Source organism: Lepisma saccharinum, chromosome 16, assembly GCF_977018435.1.
Source record: "Lepisma saccharinum chromosome 16, izLepSacc3.1, whole genome shotgun sequence".
NCBI lineage: Eukaryota > Metazoa > Arthropoda > Insecta > Zygentoma > Lepismatidae > Lepisma > Lepisma saccharinum.
The window spans coordinates 2,735,948-2,762,307 of NC_139244.1; the positions used below are offsets into that span (position 1 = coordinate 2,735,948).

At 40.2% G+C, this 26,360-nt stretch overlaps 1 protein-coding gene and 7 non-coding genes across 8 annotated transcripts in view; 1 reads left to right on the top strand and 7 right to left on the bottom strand.

Annotated features, from left to right (window-relative positions):
• Positions 1–680: 680 nt before the first annotated feature.
• Positions 681–26,360, top strand: part of LOC145999852 (DNA-binding protein D-ETS-6-like) — a 62,878-nt gene continuing 37,198 nt past the window's right edge. The window contains exons 1-2 of the mRNA XM_083137121.1: positions 681–1,007; positions 12,609–12,863. Coding sequence (XP_082993247.1) covers positions 785–1,007; positions 12,609–12,863 — 478 coding nt within the window. The 5' untranslated portion in view covers positions 681–784. The remainder of the gene's footprint in view (positions 1,008–12,608; positions 12,864–26,360) is intronic.
• On the bottom strand, positions 25,279–25,360 carry TRNAS-AGA (transfer RNA serine (anticodon AGA)). Its single transcript has one exon. It is a non-coding gene; the product is annotated as a tRNA-Ser (tRNA).
• On the bottom strand, positions 25,433–25,514 carry TRNAS-UGA (transfer RNA serine (anticodon UGA)). The gene has a single exon. It is a non-coding gene; the product is annotated as a tRNA-Ser (tRNA).
• TRNAS-AGA (transfer RNA serine (anticodon AGA)) lies at positions 25,588–25,669 on the bottom strand. The gene has a single exon. It is a non-coding gene; the product is annotated as a tRNA-Ser (tRNA).
• TRNAS-UGA (transfer RNA serine (anticodon UGA)) lies at positions 25,742–25,823 on the bottom strand. The gene has a single exon. It is a non-coding gene; the product is annotated as a tRNA-Ser (tRNA).
• Positions 25,897–25,978, bottom strand: TRNAS-UGA (transfer RNA serine (anticodon UGA)). Its single transcript has one exon. It is a non-coding gene; the product is annotated as a tRNA-Ser (tRNA).
• On the bottom strand, positions 26,051–26,132 carry TRNAS-UGA (transfer RNA serine (anticodon UGA)). The gene has a single exon. It is a non-coding gene; the product is annotated as a tRNA-Ser (tRNA).
• TRNAS-UGA (transfer RNA serine (anticodon UGA)) lies at positions 26,206–26,287 on the bottom strand. Its single transcript has one exon. It is a non-coding gene; the product is annotated as a tRNA-Ser (tRNA).

Sequence of the window (26,360 nt, forward strand, 5' to 3'; positions counted from 1 at the left end):
TGAAGCGTGAACGCGCTGGAAACATCCAATTATGGCCTTCCTTTGTACATTTCCAGTTGCCATCTGTCCTCTCCTTACTCTAAAAATCTCCGGACGCCTCCCTCGGTAACCGCCCAATGAAAATAAAGCGTTGATTCATTCAAGACGGGTTGAAAAACGCCCACTCTAGCCCAACATGTTTTTTTTGTTTTTATTGTGCGGTTTTTCCTTGTTCGAAGACCGTCTCCGAGTAGAAACTTGGAAGATCCAAGCCTTACGCGGGAAGGTACGGTGCCTTTTCGCAGCCTGAAAGTGTTGCCAAAACGTATCGGAAAAAAGTACCGGTTAAAGAGAGAAAAAGAAGTTGCATGTTCTCTCCCCGCGATAGCTTGTTTTTTGTCCGCTACAGCAAGAGCGAACTGCAAAGGTTTTAGTCGAAGCGAAGCAGGCTGGGGGATATCTTCCACGATATTCCCGCCAAACGATACCGATAATCTGCGAACAGGAAATGGGTAAAGCCGTAATGGACGTGCGAGAAGATGAAGGGGCGTCTTGTTCGGCAGCGGAGACCAGCGGTGGAGTCACCGAATACCTGGAAACGGCCGCCAGCCGTGAACTTAGTCATAATACCGAGTTCCCTGAATCAACCGTCAAGATTAGCCAACTACATTCCGCGCCATCTACCAGTGAGTGTAGCGACTCATTCGTGTCGAGACCTGCTGCGGTCGTACCTGAGGACTTGCCGTCTATTTTGTGTAGTTTTCTTCTTGGTGTCGACGACGATGACGCCGGACAGTATGGAAGAATGGAATTGCCCGATTATCAACATGGCGACGTCGCGGATGCCTGTGAAAGACGGTCGGATAGTGGTGAGTCGTGCGATCAGCAAGTTTCCGGCGAAACAGACGCTCGACAGGCACGGAGCCAACTCTCCGACGAGGGTTGTCCCGGCACGTCACACCCCGACGAGGAATCGGTAACTGCGACCGATGATAATGAGGATGATGATCTAGTTTTGGTGCCTTCAGGTAAGCTTTTCCTCGAACTCGAGTGGTATTGGTTATTGTAACGTGGTGTCGCCATCCTAATGTTACATTTCCTCCCCCTTTCCCCCCAATCTCACATTCAATTACAACGCCATCTATGCACAGTATAGTGAATACTTCAAATACATCTTTGCAATGTTCGGACGGTACCTATATCATCTAATGAATCTATAGTACTGATAGACTTCTAATCGACGTTGTATATGTGAACAACACAATGTCAAAACATTTTGTATTAATGAATGACTTTGCAGAGAAATATGTTGCCTCTATTTCAGTTCTAAATGTAAAGAATTGTGATGGCACAATTTCAATTTTTTAAAGTTTTGTTACATTATTCGTTTTGAAAATCCATTAGCTTGTACATTTTAATTGGAACTTTGTTGATCGTGATTTATTTAAGTAACAATAGACTTTTCAGTAACTAGCACATCACCCATACTTTACACTCTTTATCATAGGCAAAAGACTGACATCTTAAGTGAACAGTTAGAAATAAATGTTATGCCGTAACTAACCACTTCTCACTTATCATATTTCACTTATCTCAGTTTCCGATACCCATAATTATAATTTTCGCTTCATGTAAATCTTGTATTATATCAATCTCATATATTTATGTGATACCATGCATGTGAACAACATTGTAAAATGTTATCACTTCACGCAAATATTGGGGTGAGCAATTTCGGGTAGGTAGTAGCTTGTCCCCGTAAAGTCCGTGCTTATCATGTTCTTTATTTATTTTATATTCGATCACGCTGTACACTGCATCAAGTCAGTATATTTACACCCATACTCTTCATGCATAAAATATTCTTAAGATTTACACTAATAGCAACACAGCACAATAATAATGAAATAAGCATAATAATAATAACTTAAACCCGTTTATGTGATTCACAAACTTCAGATTAATCTGATAAATATTACAAATGCTGATACATTTTTCTGTCTTGGATGCTCTAAGGTGTGTTTAATAGAACTACAATCATTATATACTGCTGGACAAAAAAAACCGGACACTTGCATTTTTTGTGATAACGCAATGGGTCGATAAAAGCTCTGGTACAAGGGCTAACTAAATGTTGCAGAAACTGAATTAAGTACGAATGCATAAACAAAGTCCGAGCCTATGAATGGTGCATATGGTACTACATGATCTGCCGAACATTCTGGAATATACCTGCGAGCTGTTATTGCAATTCAGATGTCAAATATTAAAGTGTCCGGTTTTCATTGTCCAGCAGTATATATATTTTTGTGGGAAGTACTTACAATTATTCCTTGGAGTGTAAGTTGTATTGATATTATTTACAGAATTTGAAGCATTTAATGATCATTGTTATGATAACAATGAGCATGTTCTCAGAAAATAGCGTCTGTCTACTTAAGATTTGTATTTGTTGTAATCATCACCGACTGGTGGGAGGGCAAGGCACACTCTAGCCTGAAAGTTCCTTAAGTTCGGCAGAGATACACACATATATATATACTGTGTATATATATATATATATATATATATATATATACACATCTATATAATAATAGATAATTATTACAGGTATACCTACATTATACACTAAATTAAATCAATAATTATACTCTTAGCAATAAGCAGTTGGATATTTTAGCCATAAGAACAAGTATAATTTGTAGACCAAACTATAAAAGTAATTTGAATTGTTTGAAATGTCTATTCCTTTTTGAGGGTGAGAACTGTGTTTACATATTTTTATAATGAAACTCTTTTTAATTATACAGAACAGATAATAATTCCCAATTGAGGAAGCAAACTACTATAAATAAAATAAAGAGCCACATGATCTTTATGAAAACAAAGTTTGCAAAACGTCATCATGTTCAAAAAAAAAAAGAAGAAGAAGAGAAAGAACTGTGAAACACTCGAGTGACGTGGCAGCACTATAGATGGAAGGACAAATTGCGTTACTCCTAAATGTCACTTTTCAATCAAGAACTTAGTAATATGTTTTGAGAATTGCATTATAAAGCATTAAGATTTTGCTCGCATATACGTACCTTACTAATTGATGTAATTAAGACCTAGGTGAATTCATGAAGATTTTACAGAAGTCATCCTACCGAATAACTCGTTTTGTTTATTTTTATATCAAAATAAAATACACAAGTGAATCTTTTTAAAATGTTACCTCATCTTTACAGAGTAGATGTTGAAACAATTATCACTACCTATTGGTCGAACATAAAACATCTATTTAATTTGCAAGTGCGTTAAGTTAGATGTTTTTGGCCGTTTCGTTGACTGCTACTGAAATAAAATTATGAATTAGTCACTCGTTCATATTACTTGATGTTTAAATGAAGCCGCATCCGAACAACTGGGTTGTAGAAAAGATAATTGCGAGTAACAACTCATTCTTTTCACAAATCCTGAAACTTAAAAATTGTATGTATATTTATTCAAATCTAGGTTCAAGATTTTAAATACTTTTCAGTTTTTCCTACTAGATGGAAGAGTCGAAGCAAATTCTTTTAAATCTTTGAATTTGAAGTGTAAACTGTCGTTTCTACAAGTCTCTAACTCAATGCAATTGCATTTTCAAATATAAAGCATCTTTCTAGAATTATTAATTTAATTTTCATACAGTAGTGGAGCTTAAGATATGATTATTCCTATAACTTCATAAACTCTTGTTGATATTTTATGATATATTGACTATATTCTAACGTTTCGGAATAGTACAGCATTGTAAAACAAAATTAGTTTGTGTCTGTAAGTTCTGTTGAATGCAGGAACTTGCTAAAAACTCTTTCCTAAACACGAAGGTGTCTTGCAACAGTAACATACACACTCCACTATATTTTCCAATTTCCTTCTGGTCTATCTCAACATTAACTTGTTGGAAGCAATTTGGGATGAACTTATTTGCTTGTTTCCTAATTCATTTTGTTGGTAACGAACAGGATTGGACAACCTCTGCTTCAGTGCAGTTAAATTCTAAATTCATACGTATATTTATGTGAAAGGAAAGAGAACCGGACTTGCTCTTTACTGCGAGTGAAGATGACACATTCACTTATTCAAGTTGTTTGGTACGGTCATTGTTGGAAAATCTCACAACCGTGTAATCTTTACATAACAGATTATAGCGATCTTGGTGCAGGAACGTTTTTGATTTGAGGGGGTCCAAAGTTCACCTCCACGTGTGTGTGTGTGTGTGTGTGTGTGTGTGTGTAAAATGAATTTTTGCGTGTGTTTGACTATGAGTATATATATATATATATATATTCTTTTGATTCTTTTTGATAGGGGGCTGCAAGGGGAACAATTCGGATCAAAGGATTTAAATGTTCTGTTTTCCCTCCCCAAAATTTGGGTGGTATAAGGTACCCTTGTAACCTCCCCCTTACCAAAGCTGAAGTAGAGTTTTGAATCGTAAAGCCACAGGCGCACTAAGATTTTTTAAAGGTAATATAAAATAAAATCCTTCATGTAATTATGAATAGGAAAAAGGAGCGAATGAATTACCCTATTTTCTTCAAGAAAGTGAAATCTCAAGAAAGAAGGATCTGACCCCCCCCCTTTCTTTTGAGTGCGCCCCTGCATGTTTTGAAATAAGGTGAGCAGCGTGCCTATGAGAAGATACCGTTATTTCCTCGTGCCTTAACCCGATTTCCACAATTCTCGGTAACAATTATCATATCTGGATCGCATGATACGTGGGCACGATCGAGTATAAATACATGCCAATGTTGCAAACTCTGGTTATGGATCCCGATTAAATTGTCTTGGGCTTAAAGCAAACGTTTCTGACAAACTGGTTAAGAAGTGCTTGATCATCAAAGTTCAACCACTGGCAGCCGCAGTAAATTTGCCAAAGGGAGGCTGAAGTGAATGGAAATCGAAAAATTTTGTCCTTGGGCCAGATATATATATATATATATATATATATATATATATATATATATATATATATATATATATATATATATATATATATATATATATAGCTATATATATATATAAAGAGAAAGAAATGAGAGGGCCTCCCCCATGGTGCAGTGGAAGCGTCAATGCCTTGTAATCAAGGGGTCCCGGGTTCGATACCCGGTGGAGGCACAAATGGTTCGGATCCCACTTTAAACTGTAGGTCCAGTCCCGATTAGCCTTACTGTGCATAAAGTGGACTTAAAACACCAACTCAAGAAAGAAATGAGAGAGAAGATAAAAAAAGAAGCAAGAGAGAGAGAGAAAATTGAAAAGCAAGCAGAGGGAGGGGGTGAAAGGAAGAGAAATAAATTTGATTGACTGATTAAGGGCACTTCAGCACCTATGCTACATTTGCCCGTCACACAATACGGGATATGCTTCTCAACTACAACAGTTGAGGCCAGACCTCTGAAAAGAAACGAAAGTATATCTATTTAAAACTTCCTTATTCAATTTTGAAATCTAATTCATTCATTGATTGTTTAAGACGATGTAAAAATACTGTCTGTAAGGTCTAAAATCCCCTTACCGGTACCTAGTGAAAGCTGAGGCTGCAAAGGGACACTCGGCACACACAAGGACAACGCAGTCCTACGGAGGATTATACTGCCCGTAGGTCCGGACGCTAGGGCCTCGTTGGCCTGGAAGAAAGAGAGGTTGACTTTTGGGTCGCCCCTTGCACCCCAAGAGAGAGAAAAGAAACGAGGAACAGGCAGAGAGAGGAAACAAGGTAAATAAAGAAAGAAGAGACAGAGAGAGGAAGATTAATAAAGAAAGCGTGACAGAGGAAGAGAGTAAAAGAGAGATAAAGAAAGGAAGAGAAATAGAAGAAGCGAAGAATAGGCAGAGTGAGGACAGAGATGGAAATAAAGAAACAACAGAGAAAGTTAAATAAAAAAGTGTGACAGAGAAAGGGAGGAAAAGAGACATCAAGAAAAGAGAGACGAAGAGAAATATAGAAAGGGTAGAAGGGTGAGAGAAAGCAAAATCTAGAGAGGATAAAGAAGAAATGGAGACAAAATGGGAAGGAAATGCTAGAAAATGAAATTGTAAAGGGAGAAAGTAAGCACGAAAAGAAGGGGAACTCAGAAGAAATAAAAAAGGAAGTAATAAGGAGGAAAGCTTTGTTTTCCTCGCATTTTCACTCTTACTTATTCCCATCATCTTGGCTAGTCCACTTTTTTTTAAACCCTTAATCTAAGGGTTTCTAGCCTTGCTGTTTGTAGCGATCGCAGCTGGTAGATTTATAATAATAATACCGGGTGTCCCGGAAGTCTTTCCCTGATTACAAACTTTATTCATATCCGCTATATGCAATGTAGAGATGTGAAAGTGGTGCCAAAATGTTGGAAAACTAACCAAGTTTTTTTTGTTGCAGGTTTCAGTAAGTGGCTGTAGTGTAGCAGTGTCAGTGCCAAGGAATCCGGAATTAATGCTCTTGACATCGGGTGGCATATTTCCATATAATGTTTCTTGGACTTGACAGGATTTGGGAATGAAGATAAATTCCACTTTTTTAATACCAACTTATTGATGGCAGATATTCTAGACGAAAGAATTCTATACATTTGAAAGTTCCTCTGCACTGTTATTGGTGACCGGGTCTCGTGATACCAGAGGACATGCTGAACTTTTTCCTGATTTGTGAACATTTCCGGTTTCCTGGGCACTGACACTGCTACAATACAACCACGTTACTCAAACTTTGCAACAAAAAAACTTGGTTAGTTTTCCAACATTTTGGCACCACTTTCACATCTCTACCTTCCATATAGCGGATATGAATAAAGTTTTTAATCAGAGCAAGACTTCTGGGACACCCGGTATAATAATATGAAAGCATAATGTAAATTGGAAACAAGCGGTATCAATTTTCGGTATCAATGAAAGTTCAACTAGTATCTCGAATTCCAAGCTCACTTTTTAATAAAACTATCGTTCGTCAAATGTTCTCACTTGTCAGCTGAAAAGTCAACAAGAGAAAGAGAGAGACAAACGCGAAGAATGGGACAGAAAGAGGGAGAGAAACAAGCGGGCAAATAGTGGAAAGAGCAAAAAAGGCAAATGGACAGAAAAAGGTAGACAAACAAAGTGAAAGTCGTAGACGAGCAAGAACGAGCGTGAAAAAGGAAATGAAGGAAACTAGAGACAAGAACTAGTTTGGGGAAGAAAGGGAGATAGAGTGGGGGAGAAACTGGTGCAAAGAGAGAGATGAGGGGAGAACACGGAGAGAGAAAGAAATGTCAGAGCGAACGAAAGAGAGAGAGAGATAGGCAGAAGAAAGGCACAGACAGAAGGGAAACAGAAGAGATAGGAATCGGCAAGAAAGAGAGATAGTGAAAGAGGTGCAAAGAGAGATATATAGAAACAGAGAAAGGAAAAAGAAAGAAAATGTAAGAGGGTAATGAACACAGGAAGAGGAAGAAAGAAACAGAAAGAGATTGAGAACCAGGATGAAGAGGAGACGAAAGAGACCAAGAACAGAACTGTAACAAAATATGAGAATAATTTTGTATTTCAGAGTATTCATGATTTGATATTTCAACATACTAAAGAGAAACCGTTCGCAGATACGAACTCATCTGGTGTATGAAGTACGCAGGCACGTAGTCAGAATTTTATTCCAAAGGTTGGGGGGGGGGGGGGGCTGATCTCTTATCAGCAGCTGCCATCTAAAGGGGAATAGTCGGGTAGTAAAAGTCCTGATGAATTTGTCAGTACATTACAACTTATTATGAAAGATATTCAATTTCTGTAAGGAAGTAAAATTAATTACCACTATGCTTTAGTGTAATTTAAATTAGATATTTGTAGCAAGCCCCCTGAACCCTCCCCTGGTTACGTGCCTGCAAGTAGGTTATGGAAAATTGTATTAATGAGAAGAATAATTATAATTGGCAACTGATATCATTGAATTTTTACTATTTCGATTATTTTGCGTTGCTTTTCTACATATTGAGCTAATCGTGACGTTGAAATGAATGATGAAATTAGGAATCGGAAAACATATACATCTGTGCTTATCCACGGTTCGAACGTGGGACTTATGCTTTCGTTGCACATTCCGCTGACTATTACGCCACATAGGTCAGCTATAACTGTTATTAACGATTTGGATTTGATTTAGTTTATTTTACTTCGCGTTTTGTGCCTCTTGGCTAATTTTCGAAGATGGGGATGAGTGATGAAATTATGAAATTGATGAAAGGACATTCACAAACAACCAAGCCCGACCGGGATTCGAACCCGGGAGCCTTAGCGTCGCAGCGCGATGTGCTAACCACTCGGCCACAGGGTGTTATTAACGATATTAGAGAAAACTAATATTATCCAGGCGGCTTCCCCTTTTTCTCACAAGCCAGTTATTCGTTTTTCAAATACAGCTAAGAAAGCCATGAATCCCACTAACATACGCTATGAAATGTGATTTAAACATTTAATTTCTTAATTAATACAAGATTGGATTAAGAGTAATTAATTCTTGCACTGGAATGGCCTTCCTAAAGAAGTTGCAACTGGTAATTGCATGAATAACTAACTATGCAATACATTGTAATATGTGGGCGACTCCATTATATCGCTGCAGATTTTAAAACTGACTTGCAACAGTGCAAAAATATATAATGGTATATTTGTTATTCTGATACATGTTGATTGATTTGTTTTTTTTTTCTTCTTATGTCCACTTTATGCACAGTAAGTCTAATCGTGACTGCACCTACATTTTAAAGTGGGATCCGAACCACTTGTGCCTCCACCGGGTATCGAACCCGGGAACCCTTGCTTACAAGGCGACGACGCTACCACTGCGCCATCGGGGGAAGCCCTCTGGTACGTGTAATGCAGAGAACACAGAAACAGTAAAACAACATATACTTTACTCGTGTTTTTTTTTTTTTTTTGTTTTTTTTGTTTTTTTAGATAATGGAAATTTCCGTTAGGGAACTCGAAATATTAAACTTTCTTTTTAGAACTGAATTTAAAAATTGGGGCATCAGGTTAAAATTGTCAGGCGTCATGTAGTTTTAACCCCTGATTATTATTATTTCATTTTAAATTATTGATCATTGTTGATGTTATGCATGTGATTAAGTGCCCACTCTCATATTCCTGCGGAGGAAACGGGCAATATTGAAACTTTTTTTGGGGGGGAGGCTATTTTAGATGGTTGGTCAAATTTCAAGTGCATCGTTTCTCAACCTATGGGACGCGACCTGACTGCTGGGTCCCGAGGGGGCGTTTCGTGGGTAGGGCTCGAAAATGTATTTACTGTGTCTTAAAACATTACTAGAAAAAATACTAAGAAATATTGTTTTAACAATTTAAATTCAACCCGTGTTTACGTATTCTAAACTCTATATTTCTATTATTCAAAATCTACCCATGCTTGTTACCGACATTTCTCTGATGTTTAACTCAAGGGAATAGGATATCTGTCGTTTTCGTTTCGGTCGCAGCAATGAGTTCGTTACGTATTTACTTTTCTAGAACGAAGTATGTATAATTTGTTTAACTCTTTAAGGGGCAGGAACATTTTCTTTCAAAATATTCATTTGCAACATTGATTGCATGAAAGATATTGGGGAGATAATTAAATGTTGCCCTTGGACTTTTTCTTTATTTTTATTATTATCATAGTTATTAACAATTACAATGTGGTTACCTATGCTGACCACCGCCCACGTAATACACACATTTAAGTTCTTTGGTGAAGAATGATATGTAATTTATAAAAATAATTTTATCTTAAATTATATTCTTTTTATTTGCTTTATTGCTTCTTTTGTGACACATTACTTTGAGTAAAACATCTGAAAGCAATTTTTGCTCTTCCTAAGGCAGAATAACATTGTAGGCTCTTGAAGTTCTATACACTGTTTGGTGTGCATTTCCCTCCAATCTTATTTTCTTGTACTTTTGGTTTGTGATTACTTATTTTCAACACTATTTCTCTTCAAACCTTTCAAACTGTCTCCAATGGCATAATTTACAATAACATTGAAGATCAGTCCTTTGTACACTCTTCTACATAAGTCCTTGTTTGTTAGGTGTTCATGTCCATCTCCATGTCAATTATAAAAGCATTCACCACACGGAGATCTAGGAAATGGAAGAACAGCCTCTGCCACCACTTTTTGCTCTTGCGGTCACACCCAATGTCTCCTTTTTAGACGATCATTGCACAGAGTTCTCAGTGACAGTTGACAAGATCACACGGTTGCCTGTGCGCGGTGGTTAGTGACACAAACCACAAATTTTACAAGTAATTAGTCAGGACACATACTGAAGTCAAATCACAAACACTTACATGTGAGAAGTACAGCTCAATTACTTATAAAATGTCCACGATCACTTCGAGGTGAGACTTATTTTCACAAAAAGCGAAAGAGAATCGAACACATAACCACACATCTTGATTTCAAGCGCTAAAGTGTGTAAGAAATGAGTTACGCTCCCCAAGCTCAAACGAAACAGCCAGGTACACAGTGTGTCCGTAAAATAATGGTGGGGTTTTAAACAGTCATAGTTTTGGAACAAAGCATGGTAGAGAGATGAACGATACGTCAAAGCAAAGAGAAACTCTCCAAGTTTCTTACCTGTGCAGTAGACTTCGATGTGTCAACCCTTAGTTGCTCTGCAGACGTCAAGACGATATTCAGTCTCTTCCCATACACGGCAGAGAACATCCGGCGTGATAGACGAAACAGCTTCAGTGATCCTTGCTTTTAAATGGTCTAGATTTCGAACTTGACAGGAAAACACTTGTGTTTTGACATAACCCCACAAATAGAAATCCATGGGTGTAAGGTCTGGAGACCGTGGGGGCCAGGCAATCCACCCTCCGCGTCCGACCCATCGCTGAGGAAATGTTTCGTTAAGAAAATCCCGCACGATTGTGGAAAAATGTGGAGGAGCACCATCTAACTGGAAAATGGAATTCTCTGGTATTTGGGGCACTACATACCCTTGTAATATATCCAGGAAGGTGGTCCTCGTTATTGTTTGTTCAGCAGAAAAGAAGGGGCCAATAACTCTGTCTCGTCCAATAGCGCACCACATATTCACTTGAAACTCAATGCGCATGCGCTACCACTCACGCCTGTAGGTGTCAGCGCGTAAGCTTTCGCATACATTTTGTTTTCACGTATCGTTCATCTTTCTACCATGCTTTGTCCCAAAACTATGACTGTTTAAAACCCCACAATTATTTTACGGACACACTCTATAAACACCTACCACCTATAACTTGACAAGTTTAAAAACAAGACGCTGCAATCCATTGTTTGCGCACCTCACATCACATTTCCCCACTCCATTGTCTGCGGCGACGTTCGTTCGCAGTGTTACAAACTGGAGGGGGCTGAATCCTCTGAGAATTTTCAACGAAATTTGAATGTGAAAGGCATGAATTAGTATCCCGTCACCTACGCTACCTATTGATTGCGCTAAATTCTAAATACATTTTGATATTTTCCCTTTAAACCTTAAATGAATTAAGTTATATTAGGGATATTTCTTACCAGCATAAGAAATCTATGAAATAAAACGATAGAAAAATGAAAAATATATAAACGATAGAACTGAGCTCACCTTCTAAATGTTTTCCAGTTCTCCTCCTTCAGTTTCAGTCTCCCACTCATCCGAGTCTGTGTCTAACGATGAATCTGTGTCCGTGTCTGAATCGACTTCACCAAGTCTATCAGTTCATCTACACGCTTGTCCATAAGTCCGTCTCTTTCAAAGTAAGACTCTTGCAGCCAAGAGTAAAGAGCATGAACATTTCAATGCTTTAGAAAAGAACACAGGCAAGCGTGTTATCAGATTGCCTTCTCGTGGTGATTGTTGTACGATAAACAAACGATCCACCACCCCACTCGGTTAAAAGAAAAAAGAAAATTAAAAAAAAAAAAAAACAGGCTACTGCTCGACGTCGCATTCAGAAAATGAAGTCATTCGCCCTGTAGTTTATCTTCGTTATAAACCTTAACGCACGTGCGTAATACTACAGTTTACGATCGGCGCACCGCACGCATTTTCAAAGGCCGGATTAAATAAAATGAACCACTGATATAATAGGAGCCTGCATACACCGTCACGCTAAACAGTGAAAATTGTTTGTCATATTTGTTTTAGCTTGATTTTGCTGAGTTGGCACCACTGGTACTCTCAACGCCAGACCAGTGAGTAGAAGAGTGGTGGGGAGGATGACGTAATACGAAGTGCTCCGCAGCGATCTGCGCATATCGGGACTTAACTTGTCAGGCTATAGTGTTGATTTGAGGAACTATATATGTGGTCAGCGTTGATAACCACCGCGCAGGAAGAAAACCGTTACTGTTTGAATATGTGGTTAGCACAGGTAACCACCGCCCCTCAAAGATAGTAAGTGTAAAAGAGGAATTCTTAAAGTACTCGATGTTAGCAAAAATATGATTTAGGTATAAACTGGGTGGACACCCGCACAAGTAATTCTGCCGGCGCCCATGCTTGTGGCTCCCATGAAGTGTAATATCCTTCAAGGTGGGTCCCGGATTGAAAAAGGTTTAGAACCACTGATCTATAGTAGTATTGTGCTCATTCTTAGTGACGTGTTGCAACGTTCCTTCCAGATCCCATAGAATGGACGAAGGCCCACGTGAAGTCGTGGCTGGGATGGGCCCAGAAGAAGTTCAAGCTGGAACCTCTGGACGCGGAGAAGTTCCCGGAGACAGGGGCGGAGCTGTGCGAGCTCGGGAGGCCGGAGTTCGAGGAGCGCGCAGGGGCCAGGGCGGGCCGCTTCCTCTCCATCCACCTGGCTCACCTGAGGCACAGCGTCACGGGGCAGGGCGACATCCCCCTGGAGGACCTCCACGAAGAGGAACAGGGTGAGTACAAACTCTTGCTTGTCAATGTAAATCTAGTCATGTATTGTCGAGGATATTGTACCGGAGCAACTATGGCCGTGATATTTTCAGGGGGGTGAAAATTACAATAAGTTATTTCGAAGCACTGTGATATCATGCACACACACGCACCGCGCGTTTCAAAATGATCTGAGTTGGAAACGTTTGTTGCAGTAAACTGAAAACAAGTGAGGGGGAGGGTTAGTAGGGTAACGACCTCGATTATCGGATAGCACTGTTTCTTGCCAAGCAAGTGTTGCACTCAAGTGTAAAGAATAGCTACGCCTTACGTCACCATAGCGTTAGTCTTTGTGTGAGTCGACTTGGTGTTACTGTAGTTTCCTTGTCCAAAAATATTTGATTTCCTAGTTCGGAGTTTTTGCAGTCCCCCCTTTTTTTTGCCTGCATTTCTGACTGATTAGGGGGGAGCAGTTGCCCCCCGCCATTTTTGAACCCAATCCTCGCCACTGCTGATAAGGGTAGTAAGAGTTTGGTACTTTAAATGTAACAACGTAAAGTGTGAAATGTGTGTTTTAGGTTTTTCTTGGTTTAGGAGTTCTATGTACTACGTTTGTGTGTCATGGTGTTTCATGTACAATGAATAGGCAGTGTGTGTAAACACAAGGGTGCTATATATAGGATATCCGATATGTGAACACCTCTTTCCTGTTTTTTCCCCCCTTCAATTGAACTCTCCAATAAAAATAAGAAACTTTTCGATAAAATAAATTTGGTAGCTTTGTAGTAATGAGGATGTTATTAGATATGATTTAAAATGGCCACTTTGATAGGTAATATAATAATTTGATAATGAATAAACCCAGTTTTATAATTAAATGTAGAACGTCGCACCAGTGGCTGTCGGAAATGAAATGAAACAATAATTTAGAAACTTTCATTAGTCTCCCATATTTTTTTCTATCTTCAGCATGTTCTTATTATTGCTCTTAGATAATAATACGAAAATATAAATTAATTGTAATAATATTTATATTGTGATATATAAGGAACCTGTGCTTCACACTGAGAAACAAAAATCTGATTTTAGCAGATTTCTGAAAAATTATTGTTGTGACTACTTAACTGTTTAATTTTTACAATTACTGTAATATTGAACCATGTAACAGGCCACCCCTTGCTGTTTGCCTGGTCTTGCAATGTCTGCGAAGACAGAGACGAGTAAAATAACGCCTTTGCAGAGACTTCAGACAATTTTCCAGGAAGCTTCCGAATGCAACGCGAGATGGCGGGCGAAATGCGCTTCGCAGACGTTCGGCAAAACTCGTGTCGGTTGTTCATTCCACCCCGTTCGATTTCTTCCTTTTGCCTTCTTGTCCTCGTCTCCGTTTACCCACAATCCCTTTCCGATTTCGCCCCGTCCATCCTAATTAAGTCGGCACCCGCCCTTATCGCACCGTGATAGTTATTTTGTTTTCCTCTTCTCGGACTCAATTTATTTCCTTCCTGCTATTTTTTCCCTCCTTTTCTCTCGAATCGAATCGATCTCCCCCACCCTCGCGACTCGCTTATCGAGACGAGGAGAAAAGAGAGAGACATTCGCACCCTATATTTGCAGCATAAACGCGTACTTATCGCTGCCACCGGGGGGGGGAAGGGGGAGGCTGGGGGTCATAAAACTCGCCGGGATTCTAAAAGTCCGTTTCGTGCCTGGCCATACAGAGGTCGGCATTTCCCCCCCTCGCGAGCTACATTTCACGGCCGAAGCCACTAACTGACCCAGGAATTTTCCGGGCTTGACCCGAAGCTTCCGTCCTTTGACCCTAAAAGTTCTTTATCTTCACCTGCTGACCGACAGGGTTGCCAGGTGCCGAAAGAAAAAAATATATCATAACTCAATCATTCATTTGATTTGGTGTTTTAAGACAATTTTATGCACAGATAGGCTAATCGGGACTGGACCTACAGTTTAAAGTGGGATCCGAACCACTATGTGCCTCCTCCGGGTATCGAACCCTGGACCCTTTGATAACAAGGCGACGACGGTACCACTGGGCCATCGGAGAGGCATTATAACTCTGATTTTTATGTTCTAAAATGTGTGGTTTTAGATTCCGAAAACCGTTTCGAAAAACCCTAAAATAGTTCAAATTTCCTCCTGGAAAGTGCTGATTAGGTATAGTCACCCGCAATGAAAATGGGACACCTATATCCTGACATACGCACTTCTTGCATAACGTTATGTGTGTTGCCTAACCCTACGGCGATGGCAGAACTTTCCCTTGGAAATTTACTATTAAAATCCACTCTTCGCCGTATAGTTAAGCAACAATCTTTTTTCATGTTATCCACAGTCAAACTCCGCAATTTTGTCTGTGAAGATCATCTTATATGCTGAAAATAATTTTTCAACCAAAACATAATCAGTGGTGCAAACTCCAATGCTGTAATGTTAGTTTTCAAGGCAGAGAATCTGGGCTGAAAAAGGAAAAAATGGGAAGTCAAAACCATGTAATCTTGTTGGTGGTAATTATCGAAACACTGTTGTTATTTATTCCATGCTCTGTGTTGAAAAATAAAAAAGGACTTCCCTTTAAAATCCGGTCTGTATTAATTGCATTCGAAACGGTAGCTACATAATTCGTACAGTACAGAAACAGTGCGTACTACATAATATATTATGAAGGAGTTCATATGCTTTTATTTGTTGCATTGCTCACCTTTATCTACCTATCTTGTTCCTTGATCGTACAGTTGATCCCATTCGTATGTTTATTCATTCTTGTTTCTGTCCATTTTAAGTATTTTTTGGTGAAAACTCTAATGATAACAACTCCACAAGTTTTCCACGATCAATTTCATGCCACTGGCAACCCTTCATCCGTATACTTGGTAAATTTGCGGAGCCGCTAATTTTATTTCCGTCAAATCGTAAAGTCCAGTTAATTGATTCAGTGGGTGGGGGACGCTCCCGATTGTTTCCCTCAAGTTCACGATTTCTGAACGGACCCTGGGAAGGTTTTAATCCCCCTCTCCCTCCCGTTACCCTCAAGCTCCCTGGCGTTTCCCGGGATCAGGGAATGCGAGATGCAAGCGGAAGCGGTTAGGGTGCCCCATGGGAAATCCGGTCTCATTTCCCGCCAATCAGAGGCCAGATCTCCAATAATCTGGCCGGCGAGGAACGGAATACGGAATTGGCCGATAAACACGGCAGGCCGAACGAGACTGGAGAGAGCCGGCGTCGTGGTCGGGTTACTGGGGGGTGCTGGCCCCAATACCTAAGACAAGTGGCGAAACTTTTCAAATAATTCTGAAGGTAATATTAATGTTCACAAATAAGTAACGATTCTGTTTATGAATGTACTGTATTGCCGTAGATTCAAAACTATTCTTATGTCACTGATACACCCAACACAACAGCAGTAATAGTAGTCTGAATTGCATCTCCAGAATTCCATTCTTTAAAACAACGCAGAATGCAGAATTAAAAACAACGAAAATAGCAATGGACAATTTGCCTACTATTATCTTTGCCGTTGACTGTATATCAAACTGCAACAATCCAATTTTACTTTAAGGTAAGTTATTTTAAAGAATATCCACTTTGTTATATCTTTTTCTAGTGATGGAATACTTCTGTCTCTTCCATGATTCTCTTCTAATCAACTTCTTATAATTCTGGATTTAGATTATCCACTTAGACATACAAAGTTTACCAGTGTTATTCATGCATACAGGCAATAAAAATGGGACCCCCTAGATGGCGCTGAACTGGCTAGCTGGGTGGAAACCATGGCCGCCGGGCTGGCTGCTTGGCTGGTTTTGAGGAATAGGCCATGTTTTCATTGCTACTTGCTTTCCTCGACTGGATTCTGTGGAACAGCCAATCAGAGCGACGTTTGGCCATGTGAAGATAATCTGTGAGTTTGCGAAAGGAAAGTTTTTTTGTCTGTGTGGTTTCCGAGTGTTGCTTGTTTATCGTAATAGTATGTCATGTTCGCTTCTCGATGAAAGAAAAAGTAACAGATGGTGTGCATTCGTCTTCAGTTCATTAATATTTAGGAATTTATGCAAAGCGATGAGATGTGTACCTGACAAATATGATTAACCGATAATGAAAATCCTTATCATTACAAGTGTATTAAATGTTTGATGTGTTGAACAAAATATTTTTCTATGAATGAATCCTGCGAATCTCATGTATGAACATGCATACCCGAGTTCGTTAAAAGGCTTGCTCATTACGCATTGATTATCATATTTTCTTTCGAGCCATTTTCTAGACCATACTATTCTATTTTAATTTGTAATACAGCAGTGATTCTCCTATAACGTTCTTCAAATCGCTCGTCCATCTTTTTAGCTTGTCTGCTCTGCGCAATGCCTCATGGGAACAAAAGTATAACGACATGTTCGGTAACAAGTATCGTGTGACGCGGAAACTAGCAGATGGGTAGCCAGTCCAGCGCCATAGGTAGGGAGACAAATTTATGGTAAATAAAAACTGAGGAGAGCAGTAAATAAAATGTTAGATCAGCGGTATATACCAGCGGTGGAAAAAAAAAAGAAAATTAGCACACAGTTTTTCATTATGAGAGGAAACAACATACAAAAGAGCTTTTATATACTGTACACATACACAAGTACTTAGCTGTCCAACCAAAAAGAAAACATCAACACAAAACTACTTCATTTCTAAATTGCATATCTCAAGTGATTTATTCATTGTATGTATTTAAAGGATATCCTTGCTGTCCAACAAATAAAATAATCACTGCTGCACATACACAAACACATGATGATAAACAAAATTCATTCATGACTGAACACAAATTACACCATTGTTTCCCTTGATGTGCGGGAACAGACTAATCTTATCGCTGCTACAGCTAGCAAGTTCAATGAAACTGGAAGTTGAGTAGACATTCGGTGGAAGAAAGGAATGCAGCTTGACAGGGAGCGAAGTTTTCGAACTGAGATTATGTGCATGGGAAATCCCAATTTGCAGCGTCTTCCTGATGTGATCGAAGATAAAACGTTCTTCAGCTGCAAGTGGTAGGAAACTTTAGGCAAACGTTTCGTTACAAATCGACAGTTTGCGCGCACAACCTCGATTGCCGGTTTTTGCGTGTTTTGTACTTAATTTGATGATATTTCACGGTTATTTCGCGAAAAAGCGTTCATTTCGTGGAAAACCACACATTTCGCATTACTTCACTAATAAAACTCATGCATATTTCATCATTGGGGGTGTAGTTACGTGCAGAATGTTCAAAATTGCATCTTTTTTTCACATTTCGCGATTTCCAGTTCAGTGTGATTCGGGCTAAAAATCTACTCACCGCCGGAGGGTTAGGCAACACACATAACGCCTTGACGGAAAGCAAGGATTTCAGTAACTAGAATCCGGCCGTCGTGCCAATCGGTGTCCATTCACACCGCAGCGAACGGTTATTTTGATAAAAACCCTGTTTCCCTGTTGGTTGCTTCGAGGAGGAGGGGGGGGGGGTTATTGTTGCCACTTCTTGCCCAAGCAACGGGCCTAATTGGTTGTTTGACCGCGAGTTCCTTCGTAGGTAAACGCGCCAACGGAGGGTCACAGCCATAAAGGCGGTCTCCGCGCCGGATCGTCCGTGTTAAAGGATTTATCTGAAATGTGATTGTATGAGGGTTGTTCAAAAAGTTATTTTTCACAAACAGGTAACTTTCAATTGCTTATATCTCGGGAACAAATGAAGATACAGAAGCGTGCTTCAGCTCGTTCTAAGTGAGAAAGACAGTAGCATCTCATGAAATCAAACGTTGAAACTTATTGATATTTTGAACACTCTGTTCAGATGTTCAAATTTGAAACTTGAACAACTCAAAACACCCCTAATCGAATTTTCTCATTTTTGAGTATTTATAATTACCATTGTTCCTCTTTAGACTGATAGAGTCTTATCGTTGGGGTTTTCCTTATAAGGAAGAAAAACGATATTGAAATTTGGCACTCACACATCCAATCACAAAAGAAATAATAGAAATAATACCCGTCTTCTTTACTTGGAACTTTCATTGGTTTGAAAACGCTCCATCTTTTTATTTTAGGGTATAATGATGTTTATTAACAGAGATAAAGTCTTTCTACAGTAAATTTCTAAGTTAAAATATTAGAAGGCAAGTCGCCACCTTACCTCCCGTGTGTACGCCTATGCATGGGAAAGCGATGTAAGTAATGGAAATAGTAATAGAGTCTCGCCTCATCCCGTTGCCTCGGAAACGAAGCGAGCCTCGCAACAGGATGCAGCACCTGTTTTTGCGACAGCTTCATTATCAGGCTATGAGTTGCACTTGGTCACCGCTAATCGAAATCTTATTGGCCTTTCTGTCCCTCCAATAACATCTCATTAAGGACCTCGTCAATCTGTTTCCTACGTAGCTTCATTTAACCCCCGGATCTTCAATAGACGCCTTCTACCGGAACCAAGGGAGAATTCGGTGGAGAGGCATGTTTGGTTGTCACTTTCGAAATCACGTCAAAACATTCTTCGTTTGCTATTAGCACTTCAGCACTACGACGTCAGAGGTTCCGGTTTCGAATCCTGGCCTGGTGATGGATTTTCTTTGCGAGTGCCCCTTCATAAATTTCATCCCTCATTCTCATCGTCGCAATTAAAGGAAGCGAAATCCTGGGGGGACGGGGGGAATTTTCCCCCACCGACAATCTTGGCCTCAAATATCCCCTCCACCAAAAATGATAAGCAATTACTTTTAATTTCGAATGTACTTTACTAAGAATAATATCGAAAACACACACAAATTAGTGTAGTTGTGAGTATTGAATGCATCAAGAGATAGATCATTAACAAGTCTACATCAATACGTACAATGACAGTAAATCAAGAATGCAAGAAAGTAATAACTATTAAATCTAATTGATTTATCATAAAGCAAAAACTAAACAAAAACTTACACATAATAAAACTACTTGAACTATTTCATAATTTATTAACATCTTTAACCGGTTAGTGAAGGAATTAATTAGCTGCTTTGCAATATCTGATATGTATAAAAGTATCAAATTAATTTTCTTTATGTAATTAATAATAATAGTAATAATAATATATTTTTAATTGAGTCATTTATTTTTACTTTTAATAACATTACATATATGTATCGTATAATTTACACATATGTTTGTGGGGGACGGGGTTTGTAGATGAAGAACTTTTTCCCCCCGCACCAGTTTTCAGTGATTTCGCACCCTGACAATTAGCTATGAGTGCCAGAAAAGCGACGACGCTACACAAAAAAATCATTTCGATATTTGAACCTCAAAGTCACCATTGCCGAAAAAAGTATTACTTTGCTTCTAATGAACTATAAAGTTTTTGGTTTGAAAGTCAACTTTAAGAACAGAGATGCTAATTGCAACTGGACCTACAGTTGACTGATTGATTTATTTGGTTTATTTTACTTCGCTTTTCTGCCACTTTTGTCAATCTCGACGATGAGGATAAGTGGTGATTAGACGAAAGCGATGAACGAACGCTCACACAAAACACCCATGCCCAGGTCGGGATTCGAACTAGGGATGGCCAGATCCGGATCCTGGCGAATCCGAAATCCGGATCCGGTTGGTTCCGGATCCTTAGGATCCGGATCCTAAAATTTTTCGGATCCGGATCCGGTACTTTCGGATCCGGATCCAGAACTTTCGGATCCGGATACAGAATTTTCGGATCCGGTACTTTCAGATCCGGATCGGGTACTTTCGGATCCGGTACTTTTGGATCTGGATCCGAAATTTTCGGATCCGGATCCGTTTTGCCATCCCACAAATGCGCTTCTTTGGAAAGTAAGAATGTGCTTATAACATATTGTTACCTGCTAATATACATATATATACATATATATATATATATATATATATATATATATATATATATATATATATATATATATAGTGTGTGTGTGCGCGCGCGCGCGTGCGCGATTTGTAATTAATTAATACACTTACTAGGGAGGTCTAAGTCTCCCCCTCCGATTTCCATGAAACTTGGCAGGTGTATAGAGGCCCCCCCCCCTTCAAATGTCAAGATGAGGAGAAATTGAAGTGGGGATCTGACCCCGAAACCACGTAAATATGGCATAGGAAGAAACAGGGGCATAGGGCCTCTCTATACACCTGTCAAATTTCATGGGAATCGGAGAGGGACACAGGGGTCAGATCCTTACTTCAATTTGTCCTCATCTTGACATTTGAGGCGGGTTTTGCCCCCTAAAACAGTCTTTTAGCCGAAACAAAAAAACACATATTTCTTCCTTTGGGCCCCTCTATACACCTGCCAAGTTTCATGAAAATCGGAGGGGGACACAGGGGTCAGATCCTTACTTCAATTTGTCCTCATCTTGACATTTGAGGGGATTTTGCCCCCTGAAACAGTTTTTAGCTGAAACAAAAAAAAAACACGTAATTCTTCCTTCGGGCCCCTCTATACACCTGCCACGTTTCATGGAAATCGGAGGGGAACACAGGGGTCAGATCCCCACTTCAATTTGTCCTCATTGTCCTCATCTTGACATTTGAGAGGAGGTTGCCTCCTAGAACAATTTTTTTGCCGAAACAAAAAAAAACACGTATTTCTTCATTTGGGCCCGTTTATACACACACCAGCCAAGTTTCATGGAAATCGGAGGGGGACACAGGGTCAGATCCCCACTTCAATTTGTCCTCATCTTGACAATTCAGTGGGTTTCGCCCTGTAAAACCGTTTTTTAGCTGAAACAAAAAAAAACACGTATTTCTTCCTTTGGACCCCACTATACACCTGCCAAGTTTCATGGAAATCGGAGGGGGACACATAAATCAAAGGCCCACTTAAATTTGTCCTCATATTGACATTTGAGGGGGGGTTGCCCCCTAAAACAGTTTTTTAGCTGAAACAAAAAAACACGTATTTCTTCATTTGGGCCCGTTTATACACACACCTACCAAGTATCATGGAAATCGGACATGTGTGCACGAGTGTGTTAGCCGATGCGTAGCAAAGTATTTTAGGAACAACACTTGAAAAAAATTCTTGTAGGACTAACGAAAAATTTCTTTGTAATCGAAGATCATAATACCTTTTGGTGTGGTAATATTATAAAGGGATTGAGATACGAAACCCTCGGATCCGGATCCGGATTCAGATTTTAAACTTCCGGACCCGGATCCGGAACTCTGGGATCCGGATTCCGTTTGGCCATCCCTAATTCGAACCCGGGGGTTCCGAACCACTATGTGCCTGCCTCTACGGGTATACAACGCAACGACGTTACCACTAAGCCATCGACGAGGCCTATAGTCATTGTTCACGGCACAAAATATAATTTCCGTTACCTAATGACAATAAATACTAATTAATGATTCAGACGTAAATGAGTCTTTTTCATGAAGGTGAATTTAAGATATTTCATTCCGAAATTAGTTAGAAAAGTTCGAAAACGTGTAATGTACACACAGGAAATTATCATGTAGTATTTAATTTCGTGGAGCAATAAAATTCTACTAATTTAGTGCTTTGTTTGGATATTAATAGTAAACGGTGTCATCCGAACTTTATATTTTTTGGTCAATAAACTCTTAACCCCATCTATGTTTCGATTTATCTTTTTCTTATTTTAGAACTTTTCTGCCTCTTTATGCTAATATCAACGATGTGGATGAACGATAATTGCATGAAATTGATGGAAGCACACTCTGGAAGGGGGTAAGTGGAGCCACGCCCCCAAGGAAAATGAATGTAAACCTAAAAGCGTATATTTAATACATATAATTGCATTTTAGTCACAGTAACATTTCAATTATTATAAGGGTGTTATAGAATGATAACATTAAAAACTGAAGGAGTGTTTTTGGGGGCAAATATGCCTCGTTTACCTGAACAGGAAAAGAAATACCTGGCTTACTCTTCCCTAAACAATCTTGCTGACGTCCCAAGCCTAGTCCGGGCTCCAAACTGGGCCTTCTATAATCGAATGAATATAGTTCGCACGATGTCTACCAGTCTTGAAAACGTGGAAATCCTGGAGAAGTCAGGGAATATACTTTTTATTGAAAAGTCATGGTAATGTCAGGGAAATTTACTCTTCTTCTGGAATGATCAATATTCTTGTGGAAGTGCATTAAAAAGTAGAATGTTGAACAAACAAAAGAAAAAAGAACAAGTAATACATTTTTAATCTGTTGTGGACAAACTATAATTCATGTGTTATACGTACTGAGTATAACAGTAGAACTTGCATGTTACATCCTCTAGAACTACTTCCAAATAGAAATCTGCTACAGCAGGTGGCTACTCACATCTTGTTGTTGTTTTTAATTCCAATTTATGCACAGTAAGGCTAATCGGGACTGGACCTACAGTTTAAAGTGGGATCCGAACCACTATGTGCCTCCACCGGCTATCGAACCCGGGGCACCTTGATTATACAAGGCGACGACGCTACCACTTTTTTTTTTATTGCCACTGCGCCATCGGCGAGGCCTGTTGTTATTATTTATCAAATGTGTGTGATTGATATTGGGATTATTTTATTATTAAATTTACCGGGATTTTTTCCACCTGTTCAAGCGTGTCCTTCGCCCATCCAGCTACGTATAAAGTGGGTACCCAGAGGAAACACTGGGGGTAAAGCCGTGATCAAGAAAGTGTGGGGCCCTAACTCCACACCCCCTATACGCCTTCATGGCGTGATGCAAAGCACAGGGGAGCACTTTGTTTTTTATTGTAATTAAATATTACTGTAATGTGTATTAGCTACAAATGTTATGATTTTTTGGAGAGGGGTTCTTTGTTTACAATTAGTTGCCAATTATTACGTAAAACCTCACCCCGATTAACAGTCAATTTCTGTTCAGTTTCCCTTCTCGTTATTTTTAGCACACTTAAGTGTGATGTTTAACTAAAATGTAGTTAGTAACTTTGCAAATACCCTACATGAATTTCCCTAATCAGTTAGTCTAGAAAACCTGGGGATTTTGTTTTTATGAAATTGTTGACACATTGAGTTAAAAATCGGCACAAAGGCGGTGCCAAAAAAAGACCCAAACATGAAAACACGATACTGGAACCACAACTGAGATGGACTCAAGGATAGGATATCCGTGTCGGAAACTTTTTCCACCCCACTCCCATCCCGTCACACGCGAGAGAAAGACCTCAGAATTCCCATCATCCACCGGGGTTGACCCCGAAAAGGACCCGCACCGGAGAACCCTCATTTCCATCGCAACGCCGGGGCAGCCCCGTCCAAATCCCCAATATGAGAACGCCGGCAGCCATAATGGTTCTATATGGGCCTTATTTGACTTTCAGATGACGCACCCCGCGGCGCGACTCCCGGCCCCGCAATGCCTCGCCTCCTCACCCGCAAATCCCCTCTGTCTGCGCTCTTGACACCGCCGCGGTGATATATTATTGTTTAAATAACATTAAAATCCCTTCCGTCAGAGCCCTCTCGGCGGGGAACCTCCTGATATTGTTTCTTTGATTACGCCTCGTTTTAAACTTAAGGCTGCGTTGATTGAGCGGGGATCAGGGGGGCTTGCAGAAGTCGAGAGAGATGGATATATATGGAAGCTCCTTTCTTCTTCCACGTGAGCTTTGCCGACAGCCAATGAGACGCTTCCTCCGGGAAGGAAGGAAGTTTTTGTGGTTCGCGGAAGGATGTAGCTTGTGTCCTGATTCCTCCCTCCACTTCCTACGGGTATCCTCTACTCGGGAGGGATAAAAAGGGAAATTTTGTACCAAGTGTTGCCACCTTGAGGGAACTTTTGCTGAAATATTTCCCACGCGGGTAAAAATAGTTTCTCAATGCGAAATAACATGTGTTTTAATAGGTATTTTAATTCAAGTTTCTCGGAGGAAACTGCAATATTTCAATTTTGTTCCCGCCTTGTGAGAAACGTTGCTGTAATAAATGCCCTAAATGGATATTTGCAGACATTTTTCAGAAAGGGCCAAATTGAGGGATGATCAGGAACAATTTTGTTCATTGTTACCAGCTGGGTGTCAATTCAGGGTGGGATATTATTACCATAAAAATTATCAGGACGCGAAATAGACGAACTTCCCGTGTTCGAGTCACGGCCTGGACATGGACGCCTTAACCACTTTTTTTTTTTTTAAAGGAATACCCCTACGCGGTGGTATTCCCCACCATTTACACTTTTTCTCACTTTTACACTTTCAATTGTTACAGTTTCTCAGTTTCGTATCATCTGGACAAACACAAATATCCATGCCTTACCCGGGACTCGAACCCGGAACCCCTGGCGTTGTAGCGCGCTATGCTAACCACATCGCCACGGAGGTCGAACCACTCGGCCGCGACTGCTAACAGCTGGGGTTTCCTTAGCACTACTGTTGTTCACTGCGTTGATTTCCTAATGAACAAAATGGAAATGAAACGCAGTCGGTAGGATTCGAACCTACGCTCCCAGAGAGAATCTGATTTCTAGTCAGACGCCTTAACCACTCGGCCACGACTGCCTATGGCTTCTCTTTCCTTGGCGCTCGTGCTGTTCACTGCGTTGGTTTCCTAATGAACAAAAAGAGAGGAAACGCAGTCGGTAGGATTCGAACCTACGCTCCCAGAGGGAATCTGATTTCAAGTCAAACGCCTTAACCACACGGCCATGACTGCTTACAGCTGGGGTTTCCTTAGCACTACTGTTGTTCACTGCGTTGGTTTCCTAATGAACAAAATGGAAATGAAACGCAGTCGGTAGGATTCGAACCTACGCTCCCAGAGGGAATCTGATTTCTAGTCAGACGCCTTAACCACTCGGCCACGACTGCCTATGGCTTCTCTTTCCTTGGCGCTCGTGCTGTTCACTGCGTTGGTTTCCTAATGAACAAAAAGAGAGGAAACGCAGTCGGTAGAATTCGAACCTACGCTCCCAGAGTGAATCTGATTTCAAGTCAGACGCCTTAACCACTCGGCCACGACTGCTTACAGCTGGGGTTTCCTTAGCACTACTGTTGTTCACTGCGTTGGTTTCCTAATGAACAAAATGGAAATGAAACGCAGTCTGTAGGATTCGAACCTACGCTCCCAGAGGGAATCTGATTTCAAGTCAGACGCCTTAACCACTCGGCCACGACTGCTTATGGCTTCTGTTTCCTTGGCGCTCGAGCTGTTCACTCCGTTGGTTTCCTAATGAACAAAAAGAGAGGAAACGCAGTCGGTAGGATTCGAACCTACGCTCCCAGAGGGAATCTGATTTCAAGTCAGACGCCTTAACCACTCGGCCACGACTGCTTACAGCTGGGGTTTCCTTAGCACTACTGTTGTTCACTGCGTTGGTTTCCTAATGAACAAAATGGAAATGAAACGCAGTCGGTAGGATTCGAACCTACGCTCCCAGAGGGAATCTGATTTCAAGTCAGACGCCTTAACCACTCGGCCACGACTGCTTACAGCTGGGGTTTCCTTAGCACTACTGTTGTTCACTGCGTTGATTTCCTAATGAACAAAATGGAAATGAAA